The sequence below is a fragment of the Macadamia integrifolia genome, chromosome 6 (assembly GCF_013358625.1).
Source record: "Macadamia integrifolia cultivar HAES 741 chromosome 6, SCU_Mint_v3, whole genome shotgun sequence".
Taxonomy (NCBI): Eukaryota; Viridiplantae; Streptophyta; class Magnoliopsida; order Proteales; family Proteaceae; genus Macadamia; species Macadamia integrifolia.
In genome coordinates this window covers 932,988-952,469 of record NC_056562.1, presented here as the reverse complement: position 1 = coordinate 952,469, position 19,482 = coordinate 932,988, and the positions used below count along the sequence as shown (strand labels likewise).

Below are 19,482 nucleotides of genomic sequence, written 5' to 3'. Positions count from 1 at the left end.
TTTTTTTCACTTTTTGCTTTAAAAAAACGAAACACATCATAAATCCATCAAACGATTTATTCTGTTTTTTCGTTCTCATAGAATAAAAATACTCTAGAAACATTACCAAACGCAGCGTAAATCCATGGAACATACACTCTGCAAATGCGACCCGGAATCGAGCCATGGGCTCCATTTTGTACAGATAGGTAGGAAGATCATCGATAGCAGTATATCACAACTACTGCCAACCTGAATTCTCACTGTTCAGACGTCTTATAATCCATTTTTATTTTTTCGTTATTGAAAAAAGAAAAGAAAAAAGGAATACTCCCTTTTAAAATAGACTTCGAGAAATCTCCGCAGAGAGAGAGAGAAAGAGAAACCAAAAGACTTGGGACTGAAAGAGAGAAAGACTATTTATACAGTGAGGAGGAAACTCGCCTGAGTTGGAGAATTAGCAGCCCGTCGTCCATTGGGCAGAAGAAGGAGAGGGAGCCTTCCTCCGTTGCCACCGATCGTCGCCGTCTAGATATGTCTCTGCAACTTTTCAGGGTTTAGGTTTTGTCCTCTCTCTCTTTCTCTGCAACTTTATCGATTTGTATGAGTCTACAGTTTTATGTTAACGGATGATGAATTACAAGGTTGTGATATAATCTACCCAATTCTTGGAAATAATTCTCTAATCTCGCGGAAACCAGCACTCTCCAGGAATCTAGCTCTCCCTACCTAATTTTAATCACCCCACACTATCTCACTTCCATCACCAAAATATTGTAGTTTGGGTATTGTTTAGAATGAAATGGAAGACATAAAAGATGGAAACACTCCTGAATCATTTTCCCATTCTATAGCCTTTAGATTTCATTTGAAACTCTTCACTTATTAGATTCCCTCTAACTAAATATCTAGCTTGTAGACTTGTTCTCATACAAAATTTGACTAGTGATGAGTATCAAATAGTATGGAATTACAGATCTGTGAACTGTGATTGTTGATTCTGATCTTATTGGCCATGACCTGCAGTGTTTAAGTGGGGTTTATTAATTGTACTGGGTTACTTTAGGGCTGTTTTGAGGGTATGAAAATTCTGCTAGTGTGAAAGTGAGTGTGTGTAGTTGTGGGCTTCTTGGCTTGAACAGTTCAACTACTTATCACCAGCAATCATATTCAGCTTCTCGGCTTTCAATTCAGATAATTTTGATTTTGTTCATAACTTCTTGTTCTAGTTTGTACATATAATTTTGCTAGTTCAATATGATATCTTGGTAAATGATAGTGCTTTGGTACCACAGTTCCATGCCATAAAAATTGACTTACAGGGAGATAGTGAAGCTGTTGCAGGGATATTTTGGATTTCTTGCTCATCTTTTTCTTGGATTTAAAGCGACCTGTAGTGGATTCTTTAGGGTATTGCAGCAAAGGATTTCAATAAAAATAGTAGAATTTTTTGTGATGGTACTGATATTGTAGACTCAAGAAAAATACCCAAAAGGTTAAGTAGGAAGTCTGTGGAAGGCAGCAGTTGGCTTTCATGGTTGTTGATTTTTTCTTTGAGGATGCTAAAGCAGTTGTATGGCGTCTATTGTTTCCTTACTGCTCTGAGACTGCTTGGCTGTTTGAAATTAATTCCGTCTAATAAGCACATTTTACATTCTAGGCCCTGTCCAGAACACAACACTAAACCATTTCGCTTTCTAGCCAGACACTTTTCTAAATCCTCTGTCTCATAAAGGGTACAATTTTTTTCTGAAAACCCATACCTAGGTTATCTGTTATTATGGTTAATGGTTTATATACTCCTTTATTTTCTTATGAGACAGGGATAGGCATGCTAGCGGATTACCTTGGAATCTTACATGCTAGCGAGATTTTAGCCTTAGGATTTGATTAACTTAAATAAAACCGTTGGCTGGAGGGGAAAAGACCCAAACCTTCAGTCCATCATTGCTACACCTTTTCTTCTCTGTTTCTTTCCCTCCACTCCTCTGCAACTAGCCTGTGCGGCTGCCCGACCTGAGTGCTGAGTCCTCTACATTTGCCTTGGTGCTTCGGGCAGATCAGATAAAAGGCAGGGTCCTAGATCAGCTAGCTCATCCTCTCTCTCCCTCTCTCTCTTTCTCTCTCTCTCTCGTAATATGCTGCAACAGAAATCTTTTGTTGTAATCAATCAAAGCAAGCCATGGGAAGAGATATGAAGGAAAAAGATGAAAAACAGTAAAGAAAAAATAAGTATAGGAGAAAGAAAGAGGAAGAATGTGAAGTAAAAAAGGAAAAATGCAAATATGGGGGGGAGAATAGACACAAGGAAGAGAAGAACCATGTGTGTCGAGTTAAACAAAATCCATATGATGCAGATACGGCTGCCCTTTCTTGGTTGGACCAGCATGACCGGCTTTGGAAGCCAAGAGCCAAGAAGAACCGGTCCAGCCCAGGGTTTTGGTCCAACAAGGGTTGGAAATAAAATTAGTAGTTTACCTAGTATTTTATTTCATGCTTTTAGTTTCCAGACTTGAACGTAGGAGTAGGATTTATTTCCTTGCTTTGGTTTCCTTTTTATTGTTGTTTCCTAATTTAGGCTAGTTTCCATTTCAGTTAAGTTTCTAATTTCATGTTCCTATTTTTCTATATATTGGTTGTAATCGACTGAAGATTTAGAGAGCAATTTGATTATTGAATGAATATGTGAGTGTGATCTCCTTTTCCCCATCTCTACTCTGATTTCCCCTCCCTTCCCTAAGGGTTCTCCATCAACTTGGTATCAGAGCCGAAGGATCCTATTCCTTCCCCATCTTTCTTCTTCCCTTCCCATTCTCTGTGTCTGATTCCACCGATACTGAGAACACAGGAAAAAAAAAAAAAGAAAGCGACAAAGATCGTCGTCCCTGGGTTCTGCCAGTAGCAACGAAAAAAAACAAAAAAAAAGACGAAGAAGACAATCAGAATCCGGAAGAAGAAAAGAAGAGAAGTAGGGAAGAAAAGTATAAAAGACGAAGAAGAGAGAAGTAGCAGAAAGCGATAGCAGAAAGAAAAAAAAAAAAAAAAACCCTCCCTGCCCTACCGCTTCCTCTTTCTTTGTCCGACAGCCAAAAAAAAAAAAAAAAAAAAAGTCGACGAAGAAGGGGAAGGAAAGTCGAGAAGACAGAGAGATAGAAGCAAGAAGAAAGAAGAAGAAAAAGGAGATGAGAGAGTCGACGAAGAAAAAGAACAGAAGAAGAAAAGAGAAAGCAAGAGAAAGAGCAGAACTCACGTACCTGGTTCGCAGGCTCCCATGAGTCGCAGTCGCAGTCATCTACTCCACCAGGCGAAGAAGAAAGGCTCAGTCGAAGTCTTCGTTGCAGTCGCAGTCATCGTCTCCATCCCCCCTCTGTTGCGGCGGCGGTCGCTGGTTCTCCATCTCCGACGGGCAGAAACCTCCCCTCCTTTTGTTTTCCCCTCCTTTGTCGGTGAAACCCCAACCCTCTTATTTCTTGTTTCTTTTTAATCAAAATTCTTTGACTTGCCAAAATACCCCTCCCTTTCTCCTTTATTCCCCTCTTGTCCCATATCTTTTTTTTTCCAAATCAAACCCCTATCCTTTTTGTGGTTTAGTTTGAACTTCAAAAAAAAAAAAAAAAAAAAAAAAAAAAAAAATAAAATAAAATAAAAAAATACCATTCTGCCCCTGCCCTTTAAGCATCCAGTTATTTACTATTCTACCATTATTCTTTGAGTGCTATTTTGTTACTGATCACCATGGTAGCCAATAGTGAAGTTATTCAACAGCTGAATTCCTACAAAGGAGAAACTGATACAAAATTTGATGCTCTCACTAACATGGTCACGTCCCTAAAAACAATGGTGGAATCTATGCAAGTTTCTATTGATCGTTTGGTGACAGCAGATAAAGGAAAGAGTCCCATTCAGTCTGGGGATTCTTCCAACACCACTCCATAGGATCTGCCAGTACCACTACCACATCATACACCACCACCACCACCACATCATACACCACCACCACCACCTCCTCCACCATATGGGACTGGTAGACATGATGATGGAGCAGAAAGAGCAGCAAAACTGGATGTCCTTGATTTTTATGGAGACAATAATCCAGAATTGTACCTTGACTGGAATCACAGTTTAGATACATTCTTCAGATGGTACGAGTTGACTGAGGCTCGAAAGATCCTATTTGCAGAGGCCAAACTGAAAGGCACGGCTCGAGTCTGGTGGATCAAGCAACAACAACAGAACCGAACCCGAGGCATTGGGTTGGTCACTACTTGGGCTGAAATGTATGAAGTCATGAATCGACGATTCTTGCCTTCTGATTACAAGCAACGCATGCATCTCAGGTTTGCACAGTTGAAACAAGAGAATTTGACCGTTGAAGAGTATGTTGCTAGATTTTATTATTTGGCCACTCGTTCTGACTTTGAGTGGGATGAAGAAGTCTTAGTGGCCCAATTTCGCAATGGTCTGCACCCTCAACTTAGTGCTGCCCTTGCATCTAGTCGACTACCTGCAATGGAAGACGCCGTACAAGTAGCATATCAGGTTGAGGAAAGTCTGAAACGCCCATACAACCGGAGAAATTTTACAGATACTTTTTCTCGAGGTACTAGTTCCGTTTGGCAACAGTCTCCTACCTAAGAGAGGTCATCTAGCAAGCCACAGACAAGTGCTACATCTATGGCTTCTTCACGACCTAGTCGGCCGTATTCTCCACCTCAACATGTTTCTGAAATGTCATCTTCACGGCCTACTCGCCCATATTCACCCCCTCGGCGTGGTTCAGATAAACCTTCTGATTCTTCAAAATTCACAGTTCGGTGCTACTCATGCAATGGATTTGGACATATCAGTGCCCAATGTCCTAGCCGTTTGGTTGCTTTTATTGATAAGGAATCTCCTCTGCCATATATTCCCGAAGAGCAACTTGGTTCTGACACAGTTGATTTAAGAGAAGAGCGTGCAACAGGTGAAGTCAATGACACTCTTAGTGACGATGACCAACATCCCTTTTATGTCATTCGTCATGTGTTGACCACTCAAAAGGCCACTGAAAATGAAGATTGGCGCCGCAGTAGTATTTTTCAGACTCGTGTGAAGTGCAATGATCAGTTGCTAACCTTGGTCATTGATGGAGGCAGTTGCACTAATGTTGTCTCTGAAGACGCTGTTCGTAAGCTGGGATTGAATACAGAACCACATCCTAATCCTTACAAGGTTGCTTGGGTGAACAACACTAATCTCAAAATCACAGATAAGTGCTTGGTCACATATTCTATTGGTGGATTTAAGGATACAGTCCAATGTGATGTCCTCCCTCTGAAGGTGTGCCACATCCTTCTTGGTCGACCTTGGTTGTTTGATAAGAAAGTACAGCATTGTGGCTATGCCAATACCTATGCCTTCAAGCATGCCAACAAGACTATGAAGTTTCATCCTGCCAAAGATCTCCCTGAAATTAAGCTCAAGAAGATGGTGGGATCATTCCTCATTCAGCGTATTCCTTCAGACGGTCTCCTCGGTCCTTTCCCTAACTCGACGGAGTCGAGTTCTTTTCAGAGGAGGAGAGTTGATGCAGATACGGCTGCCCTTTCTTGGTTAGACCAGCATGACCGGCTTTGGAAGCCAAGAGCCAAGAAGAACCGGTCCAGCCCAGGGTTTTGGTCCAACAAGGGTTGGAAATAAAATTAGTAGTTTACCTAGTATTTTATTTCATGCTTTTAGTTTCCAAACTTGAACGTAGGAGTAGGATTTATTTCCTTGCTTTGGTTTCCTTTTATAGTGGTTTCCTAATTTAGGCTAGTTTCCATTCCAGTTAAGTTTCTAATTTCATGTTCCTATTTTCCTATATATTGGTTGTAATCGACTGAAGATTTAGAGAGCAATTTGATTATTGAATGAATGTTTGAGTGTGATCCTCCTTTTCCCATCTCTACTCTGATTTCCCCTCCCTTCCCTAAGGGTTCTCTATCACTTGGCCATCAATTTGAGATGAACATTTATAAGTACTAACCTAACCTAATTAATTCAGCCCCTATTGCATAATTTCAGCTTGAATAAAATTATGTTCCTAGGGTTTTGGCAGAATTTCCACTAAATCAACCCTATTCCAGCCCTTATTGCATAATCCCTACTAAAAAAGAAGCAGTCCTATGTTCTAGGGTTTAGCAGGGATAGGGTTTTTTTTACCAGTTGGGTCCCCAATAGCCTATAGAAATTAGGACTTTCTTTACTGGGCAGCTATTCTACTTACAGGGATTCCCTGGTAGTTAACAATTGGGTAAAACCCTAACCCTAGCTGCCCAATCTACATGAAATTACCTAATTAACCTTACTGCAGTAGTAAGTTCACTTACCTGGGTGCAGAGTTGATCTAAGAGCAGCCTGAGGTGAGTGAGTTCCCTCCTCACTTCTCTTTCTTCCTCTTCTTCCTTCTCTTTCCTTCTTCTTCTCCTTATTGTTATAGCAGAGTCACGTTTAATGCAATCTCAGCCCATTATCCCTTATATATAAGGCAGCCCCAAGGGTCTGTTTGGCTGGCCCTCTTCCAGTATTGCTAAGGTCTGTTTGGTTGCCCTCTTAAATCCTTATAACTAAGGTTTGTTTGGCTGCCTTCTTAAGTTGACTGCCCTCTTTTATTTCTATATAAATTACATACATACTATATACATATATATATATATAATACCTAGTTGTCTATAAATTCATTTCCTCTAAAGTATGCATTTCATGCCTCATTTAAGTCTCTTCCTACAGGGATATAATGAGAATTTTGCACAACAGAGGTGGACTCCACAGTGTAGAAACCCAAAAATTACATTCTGCTAGACAAAATTGGCTGGCCAGTTTTGGACCTACCAGTGTGGGTGCGATCATACCAGCACTAATGCACCAAATCCCATAAAACTCCGTAGTTAAGCGTGCTTGGGTGAGAGTAGTATTAGGATGGGTGACCCCATGGGAAGTCCTCATGTCGCATTTTTTTTTCCTACTATTCTTAGTCTTGTACTTAAACTTACCTCTTTGTCCACCCCTCCTTATGAGTTCCCCAATGATATTGGCAAGCTGAATAGGAGCAGGTGGGGTCACTTCTGCTTTCTTGGCACTCCACAACTGCCAACCATGCCAGCATTGGCTTCCTCTGCTCTTTCTTCTTGCCTGTCCACAAGTAGGGGTATAAATATCAGATTAGGGTGTTACACCCCCCCCCAAAATAAATAAAAAAAAAAAACAAAAAACAAAACCTCCAAAACTCCCAACCGACAAAAAAACATGGGGGTTTTAAGAGACATATCGATGGTTTCACATATTATCACACCATATCTCATTGACTAACACTCGTGTTTCTCATTGAAGTTCATCTATTTACAATTCTGTCATCCTTCGAAAAAAAAAAGAATTATTTACCATTTTGCCATTACCTTCTAAATGTTCTTTGCTCATCTCCACCATGATAGCCAACAATGAAGTTCTCCAATAGGTCAATGCCTATATAGGTGAGACTGACTCAAAATTGACACCCTCACCGAACGTGTCGATACCCTCACCACCGTTGTCATCTCTATTCAAACAATGATGACAACCATACAAGCTTCTCTTGACCGATTGGTGGTTTCAGATAGAGGAAAGAGTCTCATTCAATCTGGGGATTCTTCCAACATCACCCCACAGGATCCGTCACTACCACTGTCACCACTACCACCACATCATACACCACCTCCACCTCCACCTCCTCCACCATATGGAACTGGATGATATGATGATGGAATGGAAAGGGCAGCAAGACTGGATGTCCTTGATTTTTATAAAGATAACAATCCAAAATTGTACCTTGACTGGATCCACAGCTTGAAAACCTTTTTCAGATGGTACCGATTGACTGAGGCCCGAAAGATCCTATTTGCAGAGGCTAAACTAAAAGGCATGGCTTGAGTCTGTTGGGTCAATAAACAACAATAGAACCAAAATCGAGGCATTGGATTAGTCACTAATTGCTCTGAAATGCATGAAGCCATGAATCAGAGATTTTTGCCTCCTGATTACAAGCAATGCGTGCACCTCAAATTTGCACAGTTGAAATAGGAAAATCTGACAGTTGAAGAGTATGTTGCTAGATTCTATTATTTTTGCCACTCATTCTAATTTTGAGTGGGATGAAATATTGGTGGCACAATTCCTCAACGGTTTGCACCCTCAAATTAGTGTTGCCCTTACATATAGTCGACTACCTAGCATGGAAGATGTTGTAAAGGTAGCATATCAGGTTGAAGACAGTCTGAAATGCCCATACAATCGGAGAACTTTTACAGAATCCTTTCCTTGAGGTACTAGATCCTTTCACCAACAGCCTTCCACCCAGGAAAAGTCATTCAGCAATCCACAAGCTATTACTTCATCTATGGCATCTTCAACGACCTAGCCGACTATAGTCTCCACCTCAACGTGATTCGGACATCATCTTCACAGCTTAATCGTCCATATGCTTCACCTCGGCGTGGTTTCGATGAACAATCTGGGACGTCAAAATTTCCCCATCAGTGCTTTATGTGCAAAGGATATAGACATTTCAATGCTGTGTCCCAACCGTTTGCTTGCTTTTATTGATAAGGATTCTTCTATACCTTATATTCCCGAAGAGCAACTTGGTTCTGGCACAGTTGATTTAAGGGAAAAGTGTGCATCAGGTGAAGTCCATGACACTCTCAATGATGAGGACCCACATCTTTTTTATGTCATTTGTCATGTTTTGACCACTCTGAAAATCACTAACAATGAAGATTGGCGTCGCAATAGTATTTCTAGACACATGTGAACTGCAATGACCAACTGGCACTAACATTCTCTCTCATTCATAAGTTGGGATTGAAGATAAAGCCACATACAAATCCCCATAAGGTTGCTTGGGTGAACAACAATAATCTCAAGATCACAGATAAGTGTTTGGTCACATATTCTATTGGTGGATTTAAGGATACAGTCCAATGTGGCATCCTCCCTCTGAAGGTGTGCCATATCCTTCTTGGTCAACCATGGTTGTTTGACAAGAAAGTCCAACATTGTGGCTATGTCAACACTTATGTTTTCAAGTATGCCAATAAGACTATGAAGTTTCATCCTATCAAAAATATCCCTGAAATTAAGCTCAACAAGAGGTGGGATCGTTCCTCATTCAACATATTCCTTCAGACGGTCTCCTCGGTCATTTTCCTAACTTGACGAAGTCGAGTTCTTTTCAAAGGAGAGTTGATGGAGATTCAGTTGCACTTGTTTGGTTGGACCAGCATGACCGGCTTTGGAAGCCATGAGCCAAAAAGAACAGGTCCAGCCTAGGGCTTTGGTCCAACAAGGGTTGGAAATAAAATTAGTAGTTACTTGTCTTTTATTTCATGCCTTTTATTTCCCAGACTTGAACGTAGGAGTTAGGATTTCTTTCCTTTTGCATTAGTTTCCTTTTATGATTGTTTCCTGGTTAAACTAGCTTCTATTTCAGTTTTATGTATCTATTTTTCCCATGTATACGATGTAATGATGGACAAGTTAGAGTGATTTGATTTTTGAATGAGAATTGGTTTGGTTTGGGCTCAGTGAGAGTGTGATTTTCCCCCTCCCCCTGCTACTCTGATCTTCCCCTTCTTCCCTAAGGCCCTCCATTAGTATCAGCCGATACAGTGGGATACAACAACCCTTTTAAAAAAGGAGATACATATCTCAACGTATACCCACTAATACTGATACACATATCGATACGGTGTGATAATTTAAAGCTTTCATATAAGTCCTTATTCATAAAGTTTTCTAGGTTTTACCCCTATCTTTTTTAGAAATCCCAAATACATCCTCCCCATGATTTAAAGTATCGAACCAATCATATCATAATGGTACCGAACGATGCGATGGTTTTTTTAAAAAGTGAAATGTATCCTTTCGTATCAATTATCAGTCGATACGCACTGATACTTACCGATACTTAAGATATGTATCTACAGAATCCATTTCACCTTCAAAACAGAGCATGTTCGCCTCGCTAACGGTATGTAAGTTTCCAAAATTTGAAGCCTAACTGCACAATCGATCTCCCTTTCATTTCTTGGACTTGGGGCTTTTAATCATTCATAAAAAACAATTCAAATCTACAATCAAACTGATGTTATTGAAGCATAAATAATCATTCATTGAAGCTAAACATAGTGCAAGACTAGTAAGTTGGAAAAACTTTAATTTTTTTTTCTTAATTCTCTGTTTTTACTTCTGTTTTTTTTTTTTTTTCTGTCTGTATGTATATATATATATATATATACTGATTTTCTTGCAAAAACCAATTGATATTGAGTTGGGAAATTTCTACACAAATATTGCATATCAGTATATGTAAAAAACTTCATCCTTTATAACAATTTCAATTGAATGCATTTGTCTCATTATACGTTGTACATCATTTTAGTGTTTATATGTGATACATGTTATATATTGCTTACTTATAGTGTTTTTTGCACAAAAAGTGTATTTCCAAGTGTATCTTGCATATCTCTGATACCATACGATACATCTTAAAATAACCCCTCCAACATGATACACAATACCGATACTTTAATTCTTGCTTATATGTAATTTATGAGATTACAATTCTCATTCGTTAATTAAGAAGATCCTTCTTCCCCATAATAGAAAGAACAGACCAGCTGAAAAGGGGATCTCCAGCAATTTCTCTCTCATATTATCACCATTTGACCTTAAATGTCAGATGGTGGATCATTTCAATCAGCCCTGCTAAAAAAGACAGGCTGCGGATCCCACAAATACTGGTCTAAACAACCAGATATGCAAAGATAAACTACTGAAAACAACCTGCCGGAAGCCCAAAGTTTTCTCTAGTTGCGGGTTGTGCTTCTCAAGGTAGGGGAAGGTATTTGGAAACAAAACCCTGGGATTAGGGTCACCCACACAAGGGCAATCTGTCCCAGAATTTCTGGCCAAGCCGGTCACTACGGAGATTGATCAACTCCTTGCAGTTGGGTAGGAAAACGGCAACAGAAAAGAAAAGAAAGAACAACAGAACAATAAAGAAAGAACAAGGAGAAGATGATAATAGAATAGCAAAGGGATAAACGAAATAAAGACATAAGAGGGAGGATCTGAGAAAAGAAAATTGCAGAACTTGCGGACACACAGCTCTTGGCAGCATCACCAACAAAACTTTCATTCAATGTTCAACTCTGAAGGATTATAACCATATATAGATTCAAACTGACTTCCTAAAAGTAATCTAAAACTGTAACAGGATTCAAAACTGACTTGAACTCAACCTCCTACTAACTCCTACGATTCTATCAACATGAATAAAAAGAAAATTTACAAAAATAACCCCTAATTAATCCTGTGAACCAAGCAATCACAACAGTCTGACTAGAGTGACCAGATTCCAGCCACCCGACTCCAGCAATTACCGACTACTGTGGTTTAAATCCAGTAACTGACACTTCTGTTTTAAATGATTTCTCCAGAAAGAAATTCACTTTGTTTCAAAATTTTAAGGTTTAAAGTTTTATGGAGTTTTTCGTAGTTCAAAGTTGAAGAATTCAGAAGATTCTATTTCAAAATTTCGACTGAAATACATGAACTACTACAAAATATTTCAGCTTCCCAAGTGGTCAAAACGAAATAGATGTGGAAATGAAATGCAAGTGAAATTTCACTCGAAATTGGCAAGAACAAAATGTGCAAAATTCCAAAGTTTCGGCCAAAACACCAAAATTATAAATTTAAGTAAAATAAAAATTTTCAAGCCATTTCAAGTAAAATCAAAGTCAAAATGTGTGAAATTGCTAGGAGATTCTATTTGGCTAATTTTTTAACTGAATTATTGTATAAATTTGGTCTTAAAATGTGAATTAAAACTAAAAAAAAAATCAACATTGCTGTTAACTACGAAAATATAGAATAGCATTATGCAACAGATAGATGCTATTATTATTATTATTATTATTTTAAAGTAAAACAGTATTTTCTCATAATTGCTAAACAAAGAAAATTGAACATATTTGTTAGAATGTGGGGTAAATGTGCCGAAGGGGCACATTGGGACTTTCCCCCCTCCACTAACCCTATTTAGAGTGGGACGGCTGGATGGGGGGGTATACTTATAACCAATATATGCTATTTTGACTTGTACTCCTATTATGACTATATTTTTACATATTATAAATAAAGGGCTTGTGTGATCACTCAAAACACACAAGCATTCTCCCCATTCATACTGTTAACAATATTTAATAAAATATAATACACTATGTTCTATTGCTTTAAATGTACGATGTGCGATATGAATCACATTTTAGTGCAAAATAACTTATGGGAGATGGATAGGCCCACATGCCACAGTTTAGAGGGGTGGCACCAATGGAAGCACGGGTCGGGGCATCATACGGAAGGGGCAGCAGGTCATTCGAAGGGGGAAAAGAAAGAGATAGACACAGCACCCGCTAGCATGCAGCACACCGACGGCGTGCCCAGCATTTTCCCATAACTTATACTGGTCAAAAGACTCGAAACCTACACAATACAATATCCACCAAGCTTTTGAAACCATTAAAACCACTTTGGACGGTTTTCTTTGGTTTCTAGAAATTCTTACACCACCATTTGTCTTAAATAAGCATCCCCTAAAGTTTCATCGCAAATTTCAAAGAATTGCCCTCATTTTTCCAGATTTTGAACATTTTTACCAGATTTTGAGCCCATTCACACATTTGGATGAAATATTTTGGTTTTGATCATATGAGGCAAATGGGTTGTTCTATCTAAATTGGGAAGCTTTCATCAGTGTCAGAAGAATAAGGAACTGTCTCTATGGATGGCTGGGATTTAATATCCTAAATCTGCCCTTGACTAATTTTAGAAGTGCTATTAAGGAAGTGGAAGTACACAAGTTCAAACTATAATATAATATATTAATAAGAAATTTTGGTTATTACAGAGAATGATTCCACAACGAGGGTTTAATTAGGGGCCATATTTTTTAGAAATGGACCCTACATCCATTTTCTCACAAGGATACACGGTGGTATACTTATATGTGACATAAGAGGAAGAGAGTGTCATAACAGACTGCCAGTAGCTCAAGCTGAGACTTTGAAAATGGAGGAGTCTTGTTGTCATGGCAATGACTAGGCATCCAGGCAGCCTAGCTAGAGTTAGGGTGACTATCACTTCATTGCACTGGTGCCTTACTGCAAGGTGCAAGTCGCGCAACACTAATTTATGTCAAATATCATCTAAGTAAAAAGTTTCATTTACTTAAAATATTGTTCAAAAATAAGCAAATACCCCTTGTTTGAATCCAATAAAAATAGTTTAAAAATCCAATTCTAAAAAGATAAAAAGTCAACCCCCTAGTCCAAGAACAAATTGAATTTTTTTATTGTATAGGAAATTTTCAACTTTCAAATGCTAAGAACCAAACGTCCGATAAAATAATATTTTGTTTTGATATCCATAAAATTATTTTCATTTATACGATTTTATTATTTTAACATTGGTGCACTTTAAAATAAATTTGACAAGAGCATAACTTTGTCATTAAAACTCAGATTTAAGTAATCTAATGCCCTCTTTGGTATCATTTTTCTTTTTTATTTTTATTTATTTAACAAAAATCATTAATGAAAACCATTTTTTATCAAAACATAAAAATGGTTTGGTAACTACTTGGCAAAAATGGTTTTTTGTGAGAAATAGTTAGGTACCTCTATGTGCAAAATGATTTTTTGAAGAAATGGGTGATGAGATTCCCTTCACCCATCTTTTTTATAACTGTCTTTCTCACTTTGGACTGAAAAAGAGGGGGCAAGAGGCCTGGATTTCTAATTACAAAGCAAATAACTACTTTACCCCTCCATATTGAGCATGTGCTCATTAAAGTTCAACGCAAAAATAACTGAAAATCAATTTTGGCCAAAACACATAAATGACTCTTAATCTCTTTTTGGTTTTTGTGTTTTATCAATTTTTTTAAAATAGAAACAAGCTCCATAAATGATGCCAAATGCAGCCAAAATCATGTTTGTGAACAAAAATAAAAAGAAAAATGATACCAATGAGGGCCTAAGACTTATTGAAAAGCTGGTTTTGTGCTTTACTTAATACAAGATGTCTCATGTAAAAATAAAATCATTTGACTAGTCAAACTTATTATAAAACAAGAACATTTCTCTAAATGTTGATTTTTTACGACTTAATGTGACTTCATGTTGATTTTTTCTGATTTTAAGTGGCTTATGTTGATTTTTGATGACTTGATGTGGCTTAATGATGGTTTTTTTATGATACAAGGTATATGTAACATACTAAATAATGTTAGAAATGAGAGAGAATGAAAAAAAATAACACTTAGTCGCCTTAGGCACTTTATTCATCTTAAGGCGGGCGACTTGTCGCCTATACGCTTAGGTGGCCCTCTAACACCTTGGTTTGCCTTGGCACCGTACCAACTATGACTCTCCAGTCCCCATCCAGCCTAGTGTTACGCCTGGCCACTACCGAAATCAACTTCTCCCCTGACCCTCCTTTTTATAATAAGGGCCACGACTCAAGAGAGAATGAATCCTCCCCAAGTCCGTGGCACATCCATTGCCAAATATGAATAAGCTGCACACAATTCCATGGGGAGGGCAATGAGTCTGGGTAATATAGTCTTCTGTGGGCATTCAGGCGTTCAGTTCAAAAGGGAATACAAGCATAAAAGCAGGTAAAGGAGTGACCTGTCTGACTAATAATTAGACAGGCATCTCATGCTAAACCCAGCCCAAATATAAGAGGGGGTCCTAACGGAGATTGCATAAGATGGATAGCACGGCAACCGCTAATTGGCATGAATTAGCATGGTAAGATTATCCAGAAGCAGTCAAATGGATGAAGGATATAAATGGTCGACAACATAATATAATCAAAACAACAGTGCTTAGACAAAGCACTAAAGAAATTCACCTGCCACAGTGGTACTTGTTCTCTCCATCCAATGTTTCAGTGGCTGTAAACTCTGCTAGAGCCTCTTCGAGGATTCCAATGTCCCCCTGTATTTCAACAGTAAGATCCATCATCCGTTCATGCCGCTCAGATTTTCCTTGGCATTTCATACAATTTATCTGCAATTTCCAGTCATAAAATTTATCCAGTTAATACATCTGGATGTTATAATATGTCAACAGAAATAATATTAGACTGACGAGTGTTCAAAGGGAACTGATCAGCAGTACAAGAATGTAAGCATTGTCGAAAAAATTCCACATATCCCTGATTAAAACAAAATCTCCAAGATCATGAAATACCTTAGATCGAAGGTAACCCCCAAATATCAGGCCTACAAGAGTTGTCTCTTCAGCCATCTGGTCTACTGTATTAACCGCCGCTTCCTTCAGGCAAACAGATTGCATTGCATCAATAGCATACCTGAATCAATAATCATTAACAGAATTAGCGATTCAGAATATATACATAATACATGCTTGAAAAAATATAAAATCATAACAAAGTGAGTGAGGCATAATTTGAGATAGCATATCTGAATCAATAATCATTAACTGAATTGGGGATTCAGAATATATACATAATACATGCTTGAAAAAATATAAAATCGAAACAAAGTGAGAGAGGCATATTTTGATACAGTGAGCAACAGAAATATCAAAAGGCAATCCACCTTAAAAATTCATGGGCATCTTCTTCTCTACCACAACCAAGATGACTGCCAATGCTTTGTATTTGTGAGAGTATCCCAATCGGGGACAGTGGAGATTTCCCCTCCTTTGCCTTCAGAATTAAGCCCTCAAACTCACAGGTGAAACACCACTCTTTCTTTGAACCTAAAAAAGAACAAGAAGGAATGTAAGATAAAAAGAACTAGGAAAACTAGAATGAGTACAATGGACATCAAAAGCAGAGACTTGCATGCTTTAGAGTGGAGTCCTCGAAGAAGATAGGAGGTAAGAGGTAAAGTAAATGCCAGGCACTGGAGCACAGCATTAGCATAACAGCTGCAAAAAATGGGGGGAAAAAAGATTAAAATTTTGGCACTAGCAAAAAAAAGAAGTAAAAATTTAGAGTGCGTCAGAGTAGCTGCTGTTGGGATCTCAACAGCTGGAGTGTAATATCCCCAGTGGTCCAGTTGACAGTTGGACTAAAATCTAATCATCGTGACTTAACAACTCCATTTTTTTAAAACTAATTTCCTAATTTTTCTGTTTACAGGGCAATCTTATTCCAGAATAGAATAAACACAAACTTTCTACCAAAAAAATAATAAACACAAACTTGCTACTAAAAAAATAATAAACACAGACTTCAACTTTGAATACCACAATCACAACAGATAAGTTCATTCTCCACTGTAATAGGTCTTTGAATTTATGAGAATCTGACCATAGTTGTTATGGTGCCAAGGCGAACCAAGGCTTTAGAGGTCTTCCTAAGCGCTTAGGTGATAAGTCACCCGCCTTACATAGTTGTCACGGCGTCAAGGCGAACCAAGGCGGTGGAGGGTTGTCTAAGCGCTTAGGCGAGAAAGCGCCCGAGTGTTATTTTTTATTTTCCCTATTTTCTAACATTATTTACTAAGTTATATATACCTTGTAATATAAAAAATAAAGATTAAGCAACATCAAGTCATTAAAAATTAATATTTAGCCATATTAAATCATAAATTAATATTAAGTCATATTAAGTTATAAAAAATCAAAATTTAGAGAAATGCTCTTGTTCTATAATAAGTTTGACTGCTCAAATGATTTTATTTTTACATAAATTTTTTTGTATTAGTTATAATATAAAACCAGTTTTCCAACAAGTCTAAGATTACTTGAATCTGAGTTGTAATAACAAAGTTATGCTCCGGTCAAACTTATTTTTAAATGTGTGAATGTTGTTAAAATCACCTGAATGAAAATAAATTTACAGATATCAAAACAAAAGATTATTCTACCAAACTTTTGGTTTTTAGTAATATTTTAACAAGATAGAATTTATAAAATTTTCATAATTGAGAAAGCCCCCAGCATTTAAAAGTTCAAAATCGCCCTATAACCAAAATCCAGTTTTTGTTAGGGGGGTTAACTTTTTTTCCTTTTGGAATTTGATTTTTAAACTATTTTTATTATATTCAAATAGGCGGTATTTTCTTATTTATGAATAATATTTACTTAAATGATATTTGACATGTAAGAAATATAAAAAAAAATTTACTTAAATGATATTTGGCATAAATAAGTGTCAAAACACAAGGCGACATGAAGTGCAACAAGGCGACTGTCGCCTGGGCCCTAGGCAAACTGCCTAGGCAACACCTTGACAACTATGCCGCCTTAAGGCAAACAAGGTGATCAAGTGTTATTTTTTATTTATCCTTTTTTCTAACATTATTTAGTATGCTACATATACCTTGTATCATCAAAAATCAACACTAAGCGACATCAAGTCATCAAAATTCAACATTAAGCCACATCAAATCGTCAAATATCAACATTAAGTCACATTAAGTAATAAACAAAACAACATTTTGAGAAATGTTCTTGTTCTATAATAAGTTTGACTAGTCAAATAGTTTTATTTTTGCATGAGACATTTTGTATTAGGTAGAGCACAAAACCAGCTTTCCAACAAGTTAAAATTACTTAAATTTGAGTTTTAATGACAAAGTTATGTTCCGGTCAAACTTATTTTAAAGTGCGTGAATGCTGTTGAAATAATAAAATCGCCTAAATGGAAATAGTTTTATGGATATCAAAACAAATGATTATTTTACCAGACTTCTAATTTATAACAATGTTTTACAATGATAAAATTTATGAAATTTTCAAAATTAAGAAAAACCCCAGCATTTGAAAGTTGAAAATCGCCTGTACAACCAAAAAATTCAGTTTTTATTCTTGGACTGGAGGGTTGACGTTTTTTCCTTTTAAAAATTGGATTTTAAACTATTTTTATTGGATTCAAATAGGGGGCACTTGCTTATGTATGAATAATATATGTTCATAGCAAAACTAGGGTAGAATGCTTGAATTGCCAAAGAGGTCAGTCAAGCCTTTATTTATAATAAAGGAGCAAAAAAAAGAAAGCAAAATTATAAGCATAACCCCGCCCCTCTAACCAACTCTTATTATAAGAGTCAGAGGGAGGGGGAAAGTGTTAGATATATTAGTTATGTTTCCCTAAGGCCAGTTTAGTAATTTGTCGTTATATGTTTTACTTTTATCTCTCCTTAGGGAGGTATGTGTAATATCATATAAATATATTAGTGAAGTGATATATTGGTGTTAGTGAGACTTTACACACAACACACACATTCTACCATTCTTCTTCTTCATCTTCTTCCTCTCCAACCGATTCTTCCTCTTCTCTCTCTTTCTCTCCTTCTCTCTTAGTTTATCACAAACCTTACATTCTAACTTGGTATCAGAGCAGGACATCTTGGTTTGAGAGTCGTTTTTCAAGTTTCTCTCTTAGGAACCCTAGGTTACAAGGGAAGAGACCACTATGTGAGAAGATTTGAAGTATTTGTGAGATGAGGTTGAAAGAAGGTCCAAACAAGCTTTTGAGAAGTTTTTTAGAAGGGCTGAAGCTGTTGGAGAGCTGTTAGAACCATTTCACTGATTACCGCCCTCCTCGTGTAAATCTGCTTTCTCTCTCATCCTGCCACCATTAGGGGTGGTGTATGGCTCATTTGGATCACCCAAGCATTCTTTATTAGGCCACCAGGCCCTCGGTTCTAAAGGGACAGAGGTGTGAGCTCACAACCTCTTATTCTCCCATTTTTCAGGTACTGCCCTACCCTGTTTTTTTTTTCTCTGCTGGTTGCAAATGACAGATTTTGGTTGTGTTGGACTGTGAGCTGTATTTGTTGGGTTATGTTGAGTGCCATGACCTATCTTGCTTCTTTTAAAGTATGCCTTGATCAGTTTTTTCCCTTGGCATAGCGTTTCTTCCCTTTGTGGGATTTATTTTTGAGTATCTGTGAAGGGATTTTTGGGTAGACTATGTACTCCTCATTGTGTTTGTGACTCCTTATCCACAAGATGTCTGAAGATAGTGGACTTGGAGCCCTCTTTGGTGATGTTTCAGCCAGTGCATCGAGTAGCGCCCCTCCTACTCCTATGTTTTTTGATAACCCCCATACCCAGATCTCTATTGTGAAGTTGGACAACACAAACAATTTGGATTGGGCTCATTCTGTGAAGCTTTCCTTACGGAGCAGGGGAAAGCTAGGGTATGTTACAGGTACCATTAAGGCTCCTCAACCTGATGACCCGACATATCCAAAGTGGGAGACTGAAAACTCCACTGTTATGGCATGACTATTTTTTCCATGAAACCTGAAATTGGAAGAAAGTTTACGAGGAAATAAACTGCCAAGGATATTTAGGATAGTGTTACTAAAACCTTTAACCAGGTGGGTGATTCGGCCAAGGTTTATCAATTACTTCAGAAGGTTATTGGCATGAAGCAAGGAGATAAAACCATTTC

The 19,482-nt window shown here is 37.7% G+C and overlaps 1 protein-coding gene and 1 pseudogene across 1 annotated transcript in view; one reads left to right on the top strand and one right to left on the bottom strand.

The window, feature by feature from the left end:
* Positions 1–19,482, bottom strand: part of LOC122081590 (ubiquitin carboxyl-terminal hydrolase 16-like) — a 46,961-nt gene that overhangs the window by 5,306 nt on the left and 22,173 nt on the right. Inside the window, exons 4-7 of the mRNA XM_042648766.1 lie at positions 15,916–16,001; positions 15,668–15,830; positions 15,297–15,417; positions 14,956–15,113 (exon numbers count right to left, since the gene is read on the bottom strand). Of these exons, the coding sequence (XP_042504700.1) occupies positions 14,956–15,113; positions 15,297–15,417; positions 15,668–15,830; positions 15,916–16,001 (528 nt within the window). The remainder of the gene's footprint in view (positions 1–14,955; positions 15,114–15,296; positions 15,418–15,667; positions 15,831–15,915; positions 16,002–19,482) is intronic.
* Positions 6,838–6,955, top strand: LOC122082989 (annotated as a pseudogene).